Source organism: Nerophis ophidion, linkage group LG13 (assembly GCF_033978795.1).
Source record: "Nerophis ophidion isolate RoL-2023_Sa linkage group LG13, RoL_Noph_v1.0, whole genome shotgun sequence".
Taxonomy (NCBI): Eukaryota; Metazoa; Chordata; class Actinopteri; order Syngnathiformes; family Syngnathidae; genus Nerophis; species Nerophis ophidion.
Genome location: NC_084623.1, coordinates 35,369,397 through 35,388,876, shown reverse-complemented (window position 1 = coordinate 35,388,876; position 19,480 = coordinate 35,369,397). Strand labels below are relative to the sequence as shown.

The 19,480-nt window shown below is 39.1% G+C and overlaps 1 protein-coding gene and 1 long non-coding RNA gene across 2 annotated transcripts in view; one reads left to right on the top strand and one right to left on the bottom strand.

The window, feature by feature from the left end:
* Positions 1 to 19,480, bottom strand: part of chrd (chordin) — an 85,717-nt gene that overhangs the window by 920 nt on the left and 65,317 nt on the right. The window contains exons 19-20 of the mRNA XM_061918834.1: positions 18,860 to 19,126; positions 9,661 to 9,754 (exon numbers count right to left, since the gene is read on the bottom strand). Coding sequence (XP_061774818.1) covers positions 9,661 to 9,754; positions 18,860 to 19,126 — 361 coding nt within the window. The remainder of the gene's footprint in view (positions 1 to 9,660; positions 9,755 to 18,859; positions 19,127 to 19,480) is intronic.
* The window catches only part of LOC133564488 (uncharacterized), a 70,182-nt gene that overhangs the window by 14,552 nt on the left and 36,150 nt on the right, over positions 1 to 19,480 (top strand). The gene's annotated exons all lie outside the window — the stretch shown is intronic.

Below are 19,480 nucleotides of genomic sequence, written 5' to 3'. Positions count from 1 at the left end.
TACGTCAAACTAAGCGGTTGTCGACTACACCTTATGCCGGTTGTCGACATTAAAGCTTGTCGACATAAACGGCTGCCGTCATCCTCTTATGTCAACACAAGATGCTGTTGACAACAGCTTATGTCGACATGAGAGCTTGTCAAAAGTTGTCCTCCAGAAAATGTTTCTTACATAAAGTGTGTAAGCAATGCTTATATTCGCTTTTCTTGACAACATTTTATGTTGACATAAGCAGTTGTCGACAACATCTTATGTTGACAACATCTTGGGCCAACATAAGTGTTTTTTGACATAATCTGTGCTGAAGACAACCGCGTTTGGTTGTTTTATGAATTTATTATGGGTCTACTGAAAATGTGACCAAATCTGCTGGGTCAAAAGTATACATACATCAATGTTAATATTTGGTTACATGTCCCTTGGCAAGTTTCACTGCAATAAGGCACTTTTGGTAGCCATCCACAAGCTTCTGGCAAACTTCTGGTTGAAATTGTGACCACTCCTCTTGACAAAATTGGTGCAGTTCAACTAAATGGGTTTGGTTTTCTGACATGAACTTGTTTCTTCAGCATTGTCCACACGTTTAAGTCAAGACTTTGGGAAGGCCATTCTAAAACATTAATTGTAGCCTGATTTAGCCATTTGGGGTCGCTGTCCTGTTGGAACACCCAACTGCGCCCAAGATCCAACCTGTAGGCTGATTTTGTGTTTCCTTAAGAAGTTGGAGGTAATCCTCCTTTTATTGTCCCATTTACCCTCTGTAAAGCGTCAGTTTCATTGGCAAAACAGACCCAGAGCATACTACCACCACCATGCTTGACAATAGGTCTGACATCACATGGACAAAGATAAGACCTTCTGAAGGAAAGTTCTGTGGTCAGATGAAACAAAAATTGAGCTGTTTGTCCACAATACCCAGCAATATGTTTGGAGCAGAAATGTGAGGCTTTTAATCCCAGGAACACAATTCCTACTGTGACAGCCATGACATTTTGTTCTTAACAATGATATGTAAACTTTTGACCACGACTGCTCGTCAGGAGATTCTATAAAATCCCCTGACGAGCAAGGAAACCTGCGAAATAGGCTTGTAGGTATGATATAGCTAATGTGTTTTTACTGACCTAACGTATAATCCGCTATACCCCCGGTATGGAGCACTATATAACGGATAAACCCCAGAAACCCTTGACTATAAATGCATATTTTATATATATATATATATATATATATATATATATATATATATATATATATATATATATATATATATATACATATACATGCAGTATATATATATATACAGTGTGTATATATATATATACTATATACACATATACAATATATATATAATAATATATATACATATATAATATATATACAGTATATATATAATATATATATATATATTATATAAACATATAAAATATATATATATATATATATATATATATATATATATTGGGGGTGGCCAAATTAATGCGTTACTTATGAGTTAACTCATCAATCTATTAACGCCGACAATTATTTTATCGCACATTTGCGTATGTTGTTTACATGCTTTTATTTTGTTAACGCCTTTTCTTAACAAGATGGCGTCGCCCGGCGTCGAGGGGCTCTTGGTAAAGATGCAACATTTGGCAAAAATACCGGACAATTCTGCAAATTCCATGGCTGGCTTACAGCGTGGTCACTCCGGGATCACTTACGACCGCCAGACAATTCTGAATGTGGATAGATCGGGCCGTTTTGGACTGAATGACGCGTGCTTGCTAGACCGGCTAGCTAGCATGGGAATACTTTGCCGGCTACATCCAGCGGCCTGTGAAGCAGCAGAGTATATGTGTTGTCTGTCTATTTATGAATAATGCAGACGAGGAGTGTTGGCTGAGTTCTTAACGTTTGCTTTCAGAGCGTGCATATCACAACATACAAGACGCCGTCATGGCGACACAACCTATACCGGGCTACCGCGCATGCTCGTCACTCCTGTTGCATGCTGGGTAGGGTAGTTCTTTTATTCCCCGGCTCATAACATCACAATATAGTACCATGTATATTATGCGTTCAGTTTATCAAAGCACCAAGCAAACAATCGGAAAAATTCCCATCATATCAATTCCTAGATATGGTCATAATTATTTTAAGTGCACTACGCAGAATAAACACAACATTATTAATATTGCTACTACGGATAATTTGATCAAAAATTCCCTAAAACAGCCCACTACCTAGAATATAGGTTTTTTAAACATAAGATCCCTGATAAAAAAATTGTTTCTGCTGTTACCTCAGAAATTGCCTGTTCAGATGTTATGATTGTGGCTCAGAGATTTGTATGAAGATTATATTTATTTTCCATAACAAACAGGATAACTTAAATACCCTGGCAGTGGTAGTAATAAGCTTAAATGTTTGTATTTACATTTTTTGAGTTGATTTTCATAAAATATGCTATTTAACTGCTACTGTTTAACAAGGACTGATTTAAATTGTGTTTGCACAACAAATGTTTTGGCGCTTTTGTTCATGTGGGAGAATATTCCAATAAAAGTGCACTACACACTACTTTTGAATTCATTATTGGGCTTTGCGTATACAATGCAGTTAATCGCGATTAATCGGAGAAATAGTGCGATTCACTTCGATTAAAATTTTTAATCGTTGCCCAGCCCTAATAAATATATGTATATATATATATATATATATATATATATATATATATATATATATATATATATATATATATATATATATATATATATATATATATATATAATGCACATACCTGTTAATGCATATACATATATACCAGGGGTGGGCAACCCGCAGCTCCGGAGCCGCATGCGGCTCTTTGACCACTCTGATGTGGCTCAGCCGCATACTTGCCGACCGCCCGGAGAAGTCCGGTAGATTTCCAAATTTCAGTGTCTCCTCAACCGACGCACGGAGGGGTGGGGGGTGGGGGGGGGTGTATAATGTAGCCCGGAAAGTCAGGGATACATGGGATTCTGGGTATTTGTTTTGTCGTGTTTATGTTGTGTTATAGTGCGGATGTTCTCCCGAAATGTGTTTGTCACTCTTGTTCGGTGTGGGTTCACAGTGTGGCGCATATTAGTAAGAGTGCTAAAGTTGTTTAAATGGCCACCCTCAGTGTGACCTGTATGGCTGTTGAATAAGGATGCCTTGCAGTCTCTTACGTGTGTCTGCAATAGTCTCGTCAAACAATTTTTTCGGCTGGCAAGCTATTTGTACAAGCTGTAGAGGGCGCTAGCGGTAGTGCCATCATTGTACGCCCTTATTATTGTTCATTGGGTAAACACCAGCGTACATTCGAGAGAATAATTACACTGAAATTCGGGAGTCCCCGGGGAAAATTGGGAGGGTTGGCCGGTGTGACGCTGTCAAGCGGCATTTATATAAAACTCGCGGGCCAAACTAACATTAAATTTTCCTATTAAGGTGCGGGCCGCGTATCTGAGACCCCTGGTTTCTACATAGCAATAAACAAAAAAAAAACTCTGTATGCAGTATTATTTCATTATAAATTTCAAAAGAGTTATGTGGCTCCCATTGTTTTCTTTACTTTGTGAAACAGGTCAAAATGGCTCTTTGAGTTGTAAAGGTTATACATATACATACAGTATAAAAATGCATATACATATATAAATACATATAAATATACACATATACATAGTATAAATACATACATTTACATATATAAATACATATACATATATAGATACATATACATATGTCCATCCATTTTCTACCGCTTATTCCCTTTCGGGGTCGCAGGGGGCGCTGGCGCCTATCTCAGCTACAATCGGGCGGAAGGCGGGGTACATATGTATATATGTATATTCATCAGAGGTGTGGACTCGAGTCACATGACTTGGACTCGAGTCAGACTCGAGTCATGAATTTGATGACTTTAGACTCGACTTGACAAAATGTAAAAAGACTTGCAACTCGACTTAGACTTTAACATCAATGACTTGTGACTTGACTTGGACTTGAGCCTTTTGACTTGACATGACTTGCTACTTTCCCCAAAACCCAACGATTAAAAAGTTATTCAGGAGCGCTCCGTATCTGTCCATGTCTGTCAGCGTGTGTGCAATGACAGCATGTGCGCTATCTGTCAGAACAACAGCCAATCAAATTACATCTACGTTGTTTTCGTCACACAGCATTCATCCAATCAAATTGCAGGAAAACCAACGAAGAAGAACTCTCAAACAACAGAAGAATAAGTGAAGAAAATTATGCCATAAAGTGTTTTGTTCGGGTGTTAAAACCACGACTTGGTCAACAAAACAGGAATTGCTGTATGCAAACATGCGGTTGGAAGATTACAGACGGAGACGCATCAATTTACAACTTCGTTCGACATTTGAAGTTGCACAAAGAAGGGTACGTTTTGAATGTAAGCTAACGTTTATTGGCTGAGTAACGTGACTTTTATTTGCTGTGGAGTTAAATCAGTGAGGCTGTAAACTCACTGCTAACGTTATGAAAATAGACATCTTATAAGTAGACACAGCATCGAGCGCTACTGCCTGTTGCCGCAGACGTGACGCGGGGCCGCCATCTTGGAATGGTGATCCGCTCCACTCAGGGCAATTCATTTGGCAGGAGCAATGAACTGTCAGCGCATTTAATTCATATTAACTCATTGAATACCACTTATATTCACGCGCTTTTTTTGTCATACGTGTAACTATGATAAAGGACACATGTCTTGGCGTGTTCATAATTTGCTTAATAGTAATAGAATATTCTTATAAAATATAAGTGACCAGACGTCTGAGATCAAAACTGGGAATATAATCCCAGAGAAGGGGGGAAAAAACAGTCAGCTATTTTGAAGTTGAAGAAACAATATGATTAGGTTATATATACATGCGTATATCCTACACCAGGGGTAGGGAACCTATGGCTCTCGAGCCAGATGTGGCTCTTTTGAGGACTGCATCTGGCTCTCAGATAAATCTTAGCTGACATTGCTTAACACGATAAGTAATGAATAATTCCGCTGGTCATCACAGTTTTGATTGATTGAAGCTTTTATTAGTAGATTGCACAATACAGTACATATTCCGTACAATTGACCACTAAATGGTAACACCCGAAGAAGTTTTTCAACTTGTTTAAGTCCGGGTCCACGTAAATCAATTCATGTTACGTGTTAAAAGCAACGTTGAAAATATAAAACATTCTCATGCATTTTAATCCGTCCATCCGTTTTCTACCCTACCAGTTCAAGAAGTCGCATTAAGAAGTATTTTATTTATTATTGGTTAGCTTCAGAATAACAATGTTATTAAAAAAAAAAAGAGACTTATTATACTCTAAAAATGCACGCATTTAGTTGTATTCAGTGTTAAAAAATATTATATGGCTCTCACAGGAATACATTTTAAAATATTTGGCTTTCGAGGCTCTCTCAGCCAAAAGGTTCCCGACCCCTATCCTACATAAACAATGTATGAATACATTAAATATCTATATATCTTACGGACCTATAAACCAGAAGTTCTCAAATGGGGGTACTTGAAGGTATCCCAAGGGGTACATTATATATTTTTTTAAATATTCTAAAGATAGCAACAATTCAAAATCTTTTATAAATATATTTATTGAAAAATACTTCAACAAAATATGAATGTAAATTCATAAACTGTGAAAAGAAATGCAACAATGCAATATTCAGTGTTGACAGCTAGATTTTTTGTGGACATTTTCCATAAATATTGATGTTAAAAATTTCTTTTTTGTAAAGAAATGTTTAGAATGAAGTTGATGAATCCAGATGGATCTCTATTACAATCCCCAAAGAGGGCACTTTAAGTTGATGATTACTTCTATGTGGAGAAATCTTTATTTATAATTCAATCACTTGTTTATTTTTCAACAAGTTTTTACTTATTTTTACATCTTTTTTTTTTCAAATAGTTGAAGAAAGACCACTACAAATTAGCAATATTTTGCACTGTTGTACAATTTAATAAATCACAAACTGATGACATAGTGCTGTATTTTACTTCTTTATCTCTTTTTTCAACTAAAAAATTCTTAGCTCTGACTAGGGGGTACTTGAATTAAAAAAATGTTCACAGGGGGTATATTACTGAAAAAAGGTTGAGAAGCACTGTTATAGACTTTATCTCTGTTGCTGCAACAGCAGAGAGTTTATTCTGTCTTGACACTTTGTATTGATATTTTCTATTACATTCTTCCTTTAAATGATCATGTTTACAGTGATTGTTTTATATGTATTTTTCATGTATGTTGCTTTGGATAAAAGTGTCTGCCAAATACTTAAACATATATAAACACCTGAAAGTCTTTATTTCAGCTAAAACCACTAATCTGTTTCACTGGATTCAGAATAAAAACAAATTCTGTCTTACCCAACAAAGTTAGTATTTGAATATTGTTACTTGAAGACTTATCTGTGGTTACGATAAAATGAGAATGCATCATAATCAGTGGCGGCTGGTGAATTTTGTTTTAGGTGGGCCTTAACGTTTGTAAACCAAATACCTGTAGGGGGGTCATCCTCCCCCAGAAGATTTCTTTGTGATTTTCACATACAAATATTGTAGTTCTTTGCTCCTGCTTAACTCTGTGGTAATATTCTTTTCACAAAATACAACCAATAATATGTTAATGTAAATTCTTACTTGTGAAAAGTAATCCTCCAATTCCTATTTTCAACAGTCCGCTCATTTGAGCAGGAAAACGCTGAATACCAGCCCAGTATCTTTGTTTTCTACCTGTCAACTGTCAGTTTAGGCTGCTTGCCGGCTCCTCATCACCACTTCAAGATGGCGGCCAAATTGCTTGCGTCACAGCAGCCAATTCTGCGTCTACTTATAAGATGTCTACGGTTATAACGTCATTGCAAACACGGCAATCTGTTGCGTCCACTGCAGTTCGCTACCTTATTCATACTTTTTGTCAAGTGATTTTTTTTTTTAAGCAGGGTTGCATGAGGTACCTATACATAACGTTACGTTAGTGAATGCATCACACACAGTAACGTAACGTTAGACGGCGGTCAGCAGCACCGTGTATTTTAGCCACCTACAAAAAGACAAACATAGTCAAATAAAGGTCAGTTAAAATGTATACTATATTAAGAATATGTGTACATATTCCATAGAGACCTGACATCTAAAAAGTACAGCACTGTTCATTGTCATGTTCATGTATTTGTTATGTTTTTCATGTGTATGTACACATAAACACATATATAGTGTGAGATGAGATAAGGTAACAGCATGACATAAACTGCTGTGGAACTAGTTACAATGCAATATTCCATGGAAATACAATGTTAACACTTTTGTGCAAATAAGTACAGTTGCACTTGTTTTTTCAAATGTGTTTATACTGTAAAGGAATGAGTTAAATGTTTAGAATAACTGGTTAATAGTGCTATTATGAAGTGCAATGTCGGCACTATTTTTTTTAATAATAAATACATACAGTGTTTTAAAAGCATACACAATCTGTGTACATATATTAGTCTGTGGTTAAAAAGACTTGAAATGACTCGAAACTCAAAATGCAGGACTTGGGACTTGACTTGAGACTTTCCAGCATTGACTTTGGACTTGACTCGGGACTTGCCTGTCTTGACTCGGGACTTGACTCGAGACTTGAGGGAAAAGACTTGAGACTTACTTGTGACTTGCAAAACAATGACTTGGTCCCACCTCTGATATTCATACATACATATATGCGTATACATACACATACATACATACATACATATATATAATGCCATCTTATGTTTGACTTGTATAACAAATGTGTTTTCTCAAACACATGTGAGGACATGGTATTATCTACAGTTTGTATGCTAATGCAAATAAGTTGTTTGTCCAAAAATCAAACACCACTCCTCCAATTAAAACTTTTTTAAATGTGTGTGTCAAATTGTTAAATACATTCCATCCATCCATTTTCTTCCGCTTAACCGAGGTCGGGTCGCGGGGGCAACAGCCTAAGCAGGGAAACCCAGACTTCCCTCTCCCCAGCCACTTCGTCTAGCTCTTCCCGGGGGATCCCGAGGCGTACCTAGGCCAGCCGAAGACATAGTCTTCCCAACTTGTCCTGGGTCTTCCCCGTGGCCTCCTATCAGTCTGACGTGCCCTAAACACCTCCCTAGAGAGGCGTTCGAGCGGCATCCTGACCAGATGCCCAAACCACTTTATCTGGCTCCTCTCGATGTGGAGGAGAAGAGGCTTTACTTTGAGTCCCTTCCGGATGGCAGAGCTTCTCACCCTATCTCTAAGGGAGAGCCCCGCCACCCGGCGGAGGAAACTCATTTCGACCGCTTGTATCTGTGATCTTGTCCTTTCCGTCATAACCCAAAGCTCATGACCATAGGTGAGGATGGGAACCTAAATCGTTTGCCTACTGGCTCAGTTCCTTTTTCACCACAACGGATCGATACAGCGTCCGCATTACTGAAGACGCCGCACTAGTCCGTCTGTCGATTTCACAATCCACTCTTCACTCACTCGTGAAAAGGACTCCGAGGTACTTGAACTCCTCCACTTGGGGCAGGGTCTCCTCCCCAACCCGGAGATGGCACTCCACCCTTTTGCGGGCAAGAACCATGGACTCTGACTTGGAGGTGCTGATTCTCATTCCAGTCACTTCACATTGGGCTGCGAATCGATCCAGTGAGAGCTGAAGATCCTGGCCAGATGAAGCCATCAGAACCACATCATCGGCAAAAAGCAGAGACTTAATCCTGCAGCCACCAAACCGGATCCCCTCAATGCCTTGACTGCGCCTAGAAACGCTGTCCATAAAAGTTATGAACAGAATCGGTGACAAAGGGCAGCCTTGGCGGAGTCCAACCCTCACTGGAAACATGTCCGACTTACTGCCGGCAATGCGAACCAAGCTCTGACACTGATCGTACAGGGAGCGGACCGCCACAATCAGACAGTCCGATACTCCGTACTCTCTGAGCACTCCCCACAAGATGGTCGAATGGCTTCTCCAAGTCCACAAAACCCATGTAGACTGGTTGGGCAAACTCCCATGCAACCTCAAGGACCCTACCAAGAGTATAGAGCTGGTCCACATTTCCACGACCAGGACAAAAACCACACTGTTCCTGCTGAATCTGAGGTTCGACTATCCAACGTAGCCTCCTCTACAGTACATCTGAATAGACCTTACCGGGAAGGCTGAGGAGTGTGATCCCACGATAGTTGGAACACACCCTCTGGTTCCCCTTCTTAAAGACAGGAACCACCACACCGGTCTGCCAATCCTGAGGTACCGCCCCCGATGTCCACGCGATGCTGCAGAGTCTTGATAAACCAAGACAGCCCCACAGCATCCAGAGCCTTAAGGACCTACGTTTTAGTTCTTTATTTATTATATATTACCTGGTTTTCGGCTACAGTTTTTAATTCATTAAATATAAGTAATACATAGCCATGCTCTCATGGTAAAAGTGTAGTTTTATTGCTATGTGCATTTATAAAAGGAAAAAAAAACAAAAAACCTTGTTTATTCCAAATATAGTGTGTTTCGTTCCATTACTCTGTTTATCAAACAGATTAACCGATGGATTACCAAAATAATGGATATGTGCAACCCGATCTGAAAGTCATCAGTACTTACCGAGGCAGTCAGGACAGCAGGAGCCATCTCTGCGAGTGACGTTGGAGCAGGTCAGCACTGGACATTGCTTTCGCTGACATTTGGTCACACCGTGCTGTGGGAAATACAGAATGGACAAAGAATCCCTGCTTAATTTTTGCTTTTTATGAGTGAAACCCATCGAGACAGTCCATGGATCCCAAACATAACATCGACACATTTCCACTTTCCCAGTTGATAAGGCAAACAAAAGCACTTTTTTTTGGCAGAAGCAGACCAACAATATTCTTGTTTGGATACTCAAATAATATAAGTCAAATATTTACTTTCTGATTAGTTCTGTTTTAGTGTTTTTACAACCCCTGAGGGAAATTTCTGCCTATCGAGTTGCTAAACGCACCACTGGTCTCTAATTTTATGAAACCCATGATGAATGGAAAATGTTAGATGGAAGCAATAAAGATGTTCGTTAGAACATGTTGTTGTTCCAGATGCAAGAAAACACATATTGCAGAAGGTCATATTCATCATGTTCATAACAATGGTGGCCGCTCTATTCCACCTGCATAGCAAAAGCTTTCATCAACGTTTTATATACACACTCTTAGTACAGTATAAACATTATGTGATGTGGTAACAGGCACATTCATAATAACATGTAATATTTACGTATTCTGCTCGTTTTAAGCGTTTTAATTTTAACCTTTGCTTTTTCCTTCAACAACAACAATCACTAGTAATAATGTCAGACTTAATGACAGACAACAAAGACTACTTTGGTACAAATGATGATCCAGAACCTTATATTTTTTAGCCTGAATATACGGAGGCGGAGGTACAAGTTTTAAAAGCTGTGTGCTAAACATATCCAACTCTCGATTAACACCAAGTATCATGCAGTAGTATGGATAAGTGCTAAAGAAAAAATACAAAATTCGATGGTATAAAAACAATTACTTACTGTACAATATCTGCTGTCACTTCATTCAGGTTTATATAAAAAAGGGGGTGGGGGCGCAAATGACCGTTTTTTTTCATGTCTTTCTCAACATCTGGTGGTCTGAGGTGGATCTCAAAGTTAAGCAACTTCTCGGTTTATGGCAACAACCTTTTACTATCCGTGTGAGAGGCACGATCTAGATGTAACTTTCACCAGCTCACAGGCGATCTAGGATCTCAATGGCTAAATATGTCAAAAAAGCTGCATAAGTTAGTTAAGTCTCTGTGATCACAGCGACGCTAATAATAGGTTGTCTGCGTTAGCGCCTATAATAACAATATCACTAATACTTGGTCATATTTGTAGTTTTTAGAAGTTTTTTTTTGAGAGATTTATGGGTATAATGATATAATCCCATTAGCCGCGGTGTTAGCCACTTTGTATATGCCGTATTTTACGAATTAGAATCAATGAAAAAAATATATGTTCTTGTCTTTCATTCTTTTAAGTCATCCAGCAGCTATAAACTTATAAAATTATATTGCTGAATAGATGACGTCTAATATTTTTATTTTTGACAGTTCATATATGTTGACTATAATATATAGGATAGAGTTGCAGAGCAATATCTATTGCACATCTTTTCTAGAAAAACTAAAAACAAAACAAAAAAACAATTCTCAACAAAGTACATTGTACAATAAGCAGCAACAATTCAAAAATAGAACAAAACAATATTATGTAAGAAAGCATGTATAGGTTATTACTATATTTAACATATTTGTTTTTAATGTATATTCACATTTTTTATTAAAGAATATATCTATATATGTATATATACAGTATACATATATATATATACAGTATACATATATATATATATATATATATATATATATATATATATATATATATATATATATATATATATATATATATATATACACACACATATGCATCATAGCAAATCATGCGATGACATCATATCGACCATGCCCCATTGCCACAGGTATTTTGGCAATTTAGGGGAAACCCTGACATTAACAAAATAAAAATGTCTTACATTACGATCATGCTTTGTCAGAGATGTTTTGTAATGTTATTCTGTGATATTTACACCTAAAGAAATGCTAGTACATCAGTTGAGGAATATGAGGGCGGGGGGTTTGCTGGCTGAACTATTGTGTAAATTATTTTATAACATGTTCTGGTCAAGTCCTCAATTACAGAATGATTCAGATTATTCAGGTAGACATATAACAGATTACATCTGGGATAGTCCCTCACTCCCTGAAAATGATCTGTCTACAGTACACTTATTAATGATGAAAAATGTTTACCTATTTGCAATTATCGTGATTAATTTTGAGTTAACTATTAACAAATGCGATTAATCGTGTTTGAATATTTAATCGTTTCACAACCCTAGTTTTAACAAACCTTTAGTAGATGAGGCCAAGTGTTTGAATAGAGCCACGGTCTTAGCGTTGTTACTCACTTTGCAACCCTAACAGTTTATAACAAGGCTTTCTACCAAATTAGGAATGAAGAACGTGTGTAAAATCACTGATGCTGGATTAGACGGTGTGGCTCGCAATTCCGAGTATAGGATTCTTCATCCCAAAGGTGTTTGATTGCTTGGAGTCAGGGTTCAGGTGAGTTTTAAAACTTGTTACAACGTTCCATTGTTGCAACAAACTGTCATAAATTATTTATCTATGAGTAAGCACTTGAAGAGTGCGGACCTCCTATTCTCTCATTTTTAAAAATGTCTTGAATCCAGACAGTCATCCAGACAGTAAAACTGGCCATACATTTCTGAGCTATCTATAGAAATGAAAGAAAGTCATCCAATGTCTTTGTCTCTGTGGGTGGAGGCAGATAAACTAGCATAAATACACACAGTTAAAGCTCATAACATAAACAAATGTAAGATAAAATAGAAGAAATGATCGGGATTAGCCACAAAATGTAATGACTTGTTCCTTATTCAGGGTTTCTGCTGTAATCAGCATATTTAATTTACCTTATTTTCCGGACTATAAGGCGCACTTAAAATCCTTATAGTGCACCTTATAACCGAGCGCGCCTAATGTAAAGAATAAGTTTGGTTGAGCTTACCAACCTTAAAGCTATTTTATTTGGTACACGGTGTGATGGTAAGTGTGACGAGTAGATGGCAGTCAAACATAAGAGATAAGTGTAGGCTGCACTATGATGGCAATATGATTCAAGTTAGCAACACCAACTTTTTGTATGTTCCATTAAAAATGTAGAACATTACACACGGCGCTCAAAGAGATGCTGCGCTGTTATTGATTTAAGTAAAGTTTGAATGTCATTAAAACAGTTAGCTCCATCTTTTGACACTTTTTCTACTCCTGTCCTTGCACGCTACACCGCTACAACAAAGATGACAGGGAGAAGAAACTGCTGAAGGTGAGCTACATAAATAAGACCGCCCACAAAACGGCGCATCCTGAAGTGACTGTCAGAAAGCGGCTTGAAGATGAACTGTAAAACATAATCCATGCAACATTTTGAACCATCATTACATGTTATGTAGACCACAAGCAAGTGTTTCAGATTTAGAAAAAAATAATAATGATATGACTCTTTTATTGCGCCTGATATACAAAAAAAGATTTAAAAAAATAGACAATTCAACGGCAGTGTGCCTTATAATCCGGTGCGCCCTATGGTCCTGAAAATACGGTAATGCTTTTTAATGCCCTTTTTAATGCAACTTAAAACAATACCCATGTCGTACTGCAGATAATTGGTCAAACCAAAGGCATGTTAACTGCTCCCTGCCTCTAATTGCCGGCTTGCGATTAGCTGATAGCATGTGTTAGTCACTGTTTTAAAGCCCATTATCAAAGTTTAAAAGGTCGATGTGCACACACTGCAGAATTCCTTTCCGGGTTTACACCAGGTTTTTAAAAGTTACTCACCAGCCTCATCTACTAACATTTGTATCTCCAGGTTTTCATAATATGTACTATTTTTAGCACTTTTGCCACAGCATGAGCAATTTCACAGGACATAGCATTCCAAGCACCTGGTGTTCTGACTTTGTGCACCAGCCATAGACAACGGCCAATTAAAGAGTTCAGACAGTCACTCGTCACAAAAAATTATTTAATGTTCATACAACCAAACTGAATACCAATGGCTTTTCCATCACTTGTATACATCTGATCTCAAGATGTTGCTACCTTGGCTGTGATGGGGAGGTCTGTGTGCATCCATGACCCTGAGTGCTATGCTGGCGGTGGCCAGGTCTCTACTAACTTCAGCCATGCAAAGGGAAGACAAAGGCCAGGATCTGGTCCTTCAGGTTGTGGGTTGGGCGTGGAGTCAACAACACCACCACGGAAAGAGAACACTGTTACAGATTCACAATCAAGAAACTCCAAAGTAACTAAGGTCCTGGGAGAGGATGGACCCACAGCTGTAGAAAGTATGACGACTAGTAGTAAAGCTGTTTGGAAGCTACTAGCCCGACGACCATCATCTCTACCAGGGCCACCACTAACATTGGAAAAATGGGACATCAAAATCATGTTTAAAACCGGCAAAACCGCTCAAGTTGCAGCCAAGATGAGACACTATAAACTAGATCTTCTGGGAATCAGTGAGTCTAGGTAGTCAGGCTCTGTTCTTAGACCACTGGGAAGCAAGTGGTTTTGACATAGACAAAGAGGGCACAGAGAGCCCTCAATGGATAGGATGAACATGGTAGACGAGTACTGGCTGCCTGCTTTCGCACAACATGGATATCAGCCAATGCTATGCCCCGATTAATGACAGTGATGTGAATGTCAAAGAGGATTTGTACAACGGACTGCTGACCATCATCCAGATATGCCCAAGACGTAACATTATCGTCACTATGGTTGACTTCAATCCCAAGATCGGCAGCAACAACCAAAAGTATTAGGAAGTAATAGGAAAACAAGGCTTGGGGAACAAGAATGGGGAAAGGTTTGCCAACCAGTGTGCCTCTCCCAACCTAGTTAGTGGCAGAAGCTTTTTCCAATACAAACGGATACATAATGTGACGTAGGTGTCACCAGACCTAACTACTGAACACCACATCGACCATATCTGCAACGGGAAAAAGTCTACTGAACACCAGATCGACCATATCAGCATAAGGAAAAAGTTCAGTAAATCTCTTGAAGATGTTCCAATAGGAAAGGGAGCGGATGTTGCATCAGACTACCCACCTTTTGGCCACATGAAGCTCAACTTAGGCGGAACTGAGCAGGCCAAATCAGCCAACGCCAGAGGTACAACATCACTGCTCTGAAAGGAACAGCCAGGCTAGAAGAGTTGAGAACCATACACTTGAAAAAGATCCAGATTCTGCAACACCGGAACGAGGGAGGGACCATGGGCAAAAAGTGGCAGAACATTAGAGTAAACAACATTAACATGTGAGGAAGTGTGAGGTTACAAAAAACAGGCAAAAATAATGGATCTCAGTAGGATCCTTAGAAAGAATCCATGAATCCATTTTCTACCACTTGTCCCTCTCCAAGATGTGGGGGTTTGGAGCCTATCCCCGCTGCACTCGGGTACAGCCTGGACAATTTGCCACCTCATCGGAGGGCCAACATTGATAGATGGACAACCTTTTAAACTCACATTCACAATAGGGCCAATTTAGTGTTGCCAATCAGCCATGACAGGAAAAAGAAGAAGACAGAAATAACAAATAGCCACACACGTGCTAGAAAAGTCCAAACTCAAGAACCGTATTCAGAAACAAATAGAATAGTTAAGAAGGGCATAATGACAGATAAGGGTAGATAAAATAAATTAAATTGAAGCACTAGCAAAAGAGGCGGCACAAAAGGGTAAAATGAGGGAGCTGTATACTATGATCTAAAAGCTCTCAAGCAAGTTTCGTCAGCCAGAGAGGCCAGTAAGGGACAAAGATAGAAACATATTCCAGACATACAGTAGAACAACAAAATCATAGATGGGTTGAACATTTTGAAAATCTGTTTAACATCTCTTTCTCTAAAACACAATAAATATCCAATCAGCCAATAGTTACCTTCCTATCATCTGTGATGTTTCAACGAAGGAAGAAATGTATGAAGTCACCAAGGGATTGAGAAACGCTAAATCAGCAGGGCCACACATAATTTCTGCAGAAGCTTTGAAAGCAGATGAAGTGACCACTGTGGAAATGCTCTTTCCCTTATTTCAAATCATCTGGGGGGAGGAGGAATTTCCTTTAAAGCACCTTATCGAGCTCCCAAAGAAGGGTGACCCTGTCTTGATCTTACTACACAGGGATAATACTGCAGTCAACCACAGCTAAGATTGTCAATAGAGTCCTCCTAAACCAGAGTTTGGCAACCTAAAGAGCCATTTGGGCTCGTTTCAACCCGATCAAAACCTATTTGGTCAAAATATTGAAGATAATACTTCATATACAGTTTTCAAGAGACAGCATAGCGACAACAGCACAAAGAGACATAAGCTATCTGGAACCCCAGCAGAGGGATAAACGAGCCGAATAAATCTCCAAACCCCTGTCCTAAACCGAATGAAAGATGCGGTTGACCCTCATCCCCGAGATCAACAAGCAAGCTTCGGTAAGAGTAAATCATGCACGAGTCAGATAACAACCCTACAAATTATCCTGGAACAGTCCTTGGTAGGGTTGCACAATTAATCAAATTTTAATCACAACCACGATTTTGTCTGCTATAATTGAATGAGGGCAATATTAACCTTTAAGAAGCAGGTATCAAATAAAGCACTTTGACAACTAACCAGGGGCCGAACGAAAGACATTGGTTTAATGTGAGATTGAGTAAGATGTCTGGAACGTAGGGTGACGACAGACAGATGGGCTGGTCGTTAGTAGATCCTAAAAAATAAACATATTTTTAAATGTATTTATCACATCAGTACTCTCCCTTCCCACAGAGAAATCCAGAGGTTGCCAACAGGAACACATTTTAAACCCAGAACCCGCCTTTACACCCCGCCGTTCTCTTGGCGTCCTTTAGCTCAATACCCTAAAGCCTTAAATGTGCACATCGAAACAAGTCATTGAGTTGCAGCGACACAAGCACTGACAACAGTCCCCTTCTTTACTCAACCACCATCGTTTGCCGGCGACGTGAAGTTAACAGTCCAAACAGAGTTGTGGTTGCATACAGAACCGACCATAATGTCTACAAAGCCCCAACAAACAGCCACAAAAGCAGGGGTGGACAAAGTACAAAATACAGTTTACATCCATCCCTCAAAGACACGCCAAAATAATGGACAAAAAATGTTTTATTTGGACAAAGATACAGTATGGCCTAGTGGTTAGAGTGTCCGCCCTGAGATCGGTAGGTTGTGAGTTCAAACCCCGGCCGAGTCATACCAAAGACTGAAAAAAAATGGGACCCATTGCCTCCGTGCTTGGTACTCAGCATCAAGGGTCGGAATTGGGGGTTAAATCACCATAAATGATTCCCGGGCGCGGCACCGCTGCTGCCCACTGTTCCCCTCACTTCCCAGGGGGTGATGAAGGGAATGGGTCAAATGCAGAGGACAAATTTCATCACACATAATCATTGGTACTTTAACTTAACTTTAAATGCTGTGAGCAGTACATGTGTTCTTGGTAGCATGTCTCATGTGCATATTCTTATTTTGTCACTTATTTGCAATTCATGAAGAAAATCTTCAATGACATTTAGTTTTTAGTTAGCCCTTTGTTTTTTATACATTTTAAATTGTATTACTTAACACATTTCTATTTTAGGTTTTATTTTTAAATAAAATGAAACCTAAGTTATCATCCTGTGCAATAAAAATGTTTTATGTAACATTATGAATAATCGTGGTTATTAATCCTGATTTCGACGAGATAAAAAATAATCGTGGTTATTATTTTGGCAATTATCGTGAAGCCCTGGTCTTTGGACTGGAACTCACCTCTCTAACTGAGTTTTATTGACTGTGAAAAGGCGTTTGACAGTGTGGATAGGCAGACCATCTGGAGACTGTGGAGACGCTATGGGATACCAGTAAAGATCACTTAACATCATCAGAAACTCATATTAAGGAATGACCTGCAGAGTGGTTCATGGCCAGCAGTTTACCGATGCCTTCCAAGTGAGTATAGCAGTGAGGCAAGGATGCTCTCACCCTTCCTTTTTCTGTTGGCAATAGATTGGGTAATCAAGACAACAACTGCCCAGAAGAGGAATGGTATCCAATGATTTTGTTGATGACATGGGACTTCTTTACCACACACATGTAGAAGACACTCCTGCAACAACATAATTTCCACATTGTGGGATAACTAAAAAAAATGTTGTATGCTGGCTTGCGATTCCAAAAGATGCGAAGGACCTTAGGCAGCTTGTACGTAAGATGAATCTTTACTTCGACACACAAGGCGAAATCCTACAACTTATGTGGTAGCTAAGCATATCATGGAGATAAGCTTAAGCATAGGTAGCATGAAACAAACAACTAAACCAAAAGATACAGTCGCCTGTGGCGAACAATGGACTGGCCACTAACAGCATGGCGAGACAATTATAAATAAAGATGATGATTAGCCTTACACCAGGTGGCAACACTAATCATAAAATGAGGACAGGTGTGTAGCTGTTGCTCCTAACAACAAAAGGTAAGCAAAGGATCCGTGTGGCGCATGAAACCAAAACACACTAAACACGGGCGAATGATATAATGCCAACAACAAAAGATATGATCTGGTGCAACAGATCATAAAATCCTGAGTCCTCCTCCCAATAAGCCAACCAAAGGGATATAAATAAAGAGTTGTTTTCTTGTATTACTATTGCACTTAATTCTTCTCTTTAATATTTTTATATGTATTCATGTTTTTCACCGGAAATGGCTTGGATGTTAATTTAAGTGTAATTTGTTAAGACCAACATTAAAACTTTGACTTCCAGTAGGCAGGGGATTCATATCCATCACCGTTTACCTGACACATGAAACGTGAATAATTGAGGGGGTGCACTATCTAGTTTATCCCCCAGATGGCAGTAGAGTGTTGAAAATCTTAAAATGGGTTTTGTGGCTATTCCTGCTTGGACCACAGCGTCAGTTGCTATGTAAAGTGGCACTTTCAATCATTTTCAGTAGACTGCATTGCAAAATGATAACCCCTTCCTCTCACGCGAGATTCACCTAGGAATACTGCCATCCATATAAATCCCTTTCCTACTGATTTTCATACCTGCAGTAGAGTTATGCCCACATTGCTCTGCTGGTACTTACATCACACCAACAGTTGATGCACTTCATCTCGCCCACCAGCGGTACCCACGGATGCCAGTTGTCACTGTTCTGGTAAAAGTTCTTGCCAAATTTGCAGTGCCTAGGTCCGTCTGCCTGCATCATGTCACTGTCCTCCAGTCCACTCAGGATCTTCTCCTCCTCATCCGGACATTCTTTACAGCAGTCCGAGGGATTGCGTCTTACAGGATGACTGCAGGTCAACACTGGACATGTCACCTTCTCGCAGTGGACCTCACCTGTCGACCCCTGTGAGTACAATGTGTGATTTATCAACAAAAAACTTCTACAAAAGTAAAGGGTAAGCAGTTTCTGAGTATCTAATCCAGGTATGTCAAACATGGACCTAATCAGGTTCAATACAGCTAAGTCTAAAATTGAGCTGCATTTTTTAATTTAAAAAACTTCTGTTCTAAATGAGTCCACTGGATGTCGCAATAGCAATTCTGTTAGGCACCCAAATAGTTTATACCAAGCAAGAGGTACACGGTAAAGCGGGGCTGCGACTCCTTCCCCTCGACCCACCTTAAAAGAAACAGGAGTAAAATTAACAATTGGTAACCCCACTTAAGATGCTGCATGAGACACTGCACATTGATATAG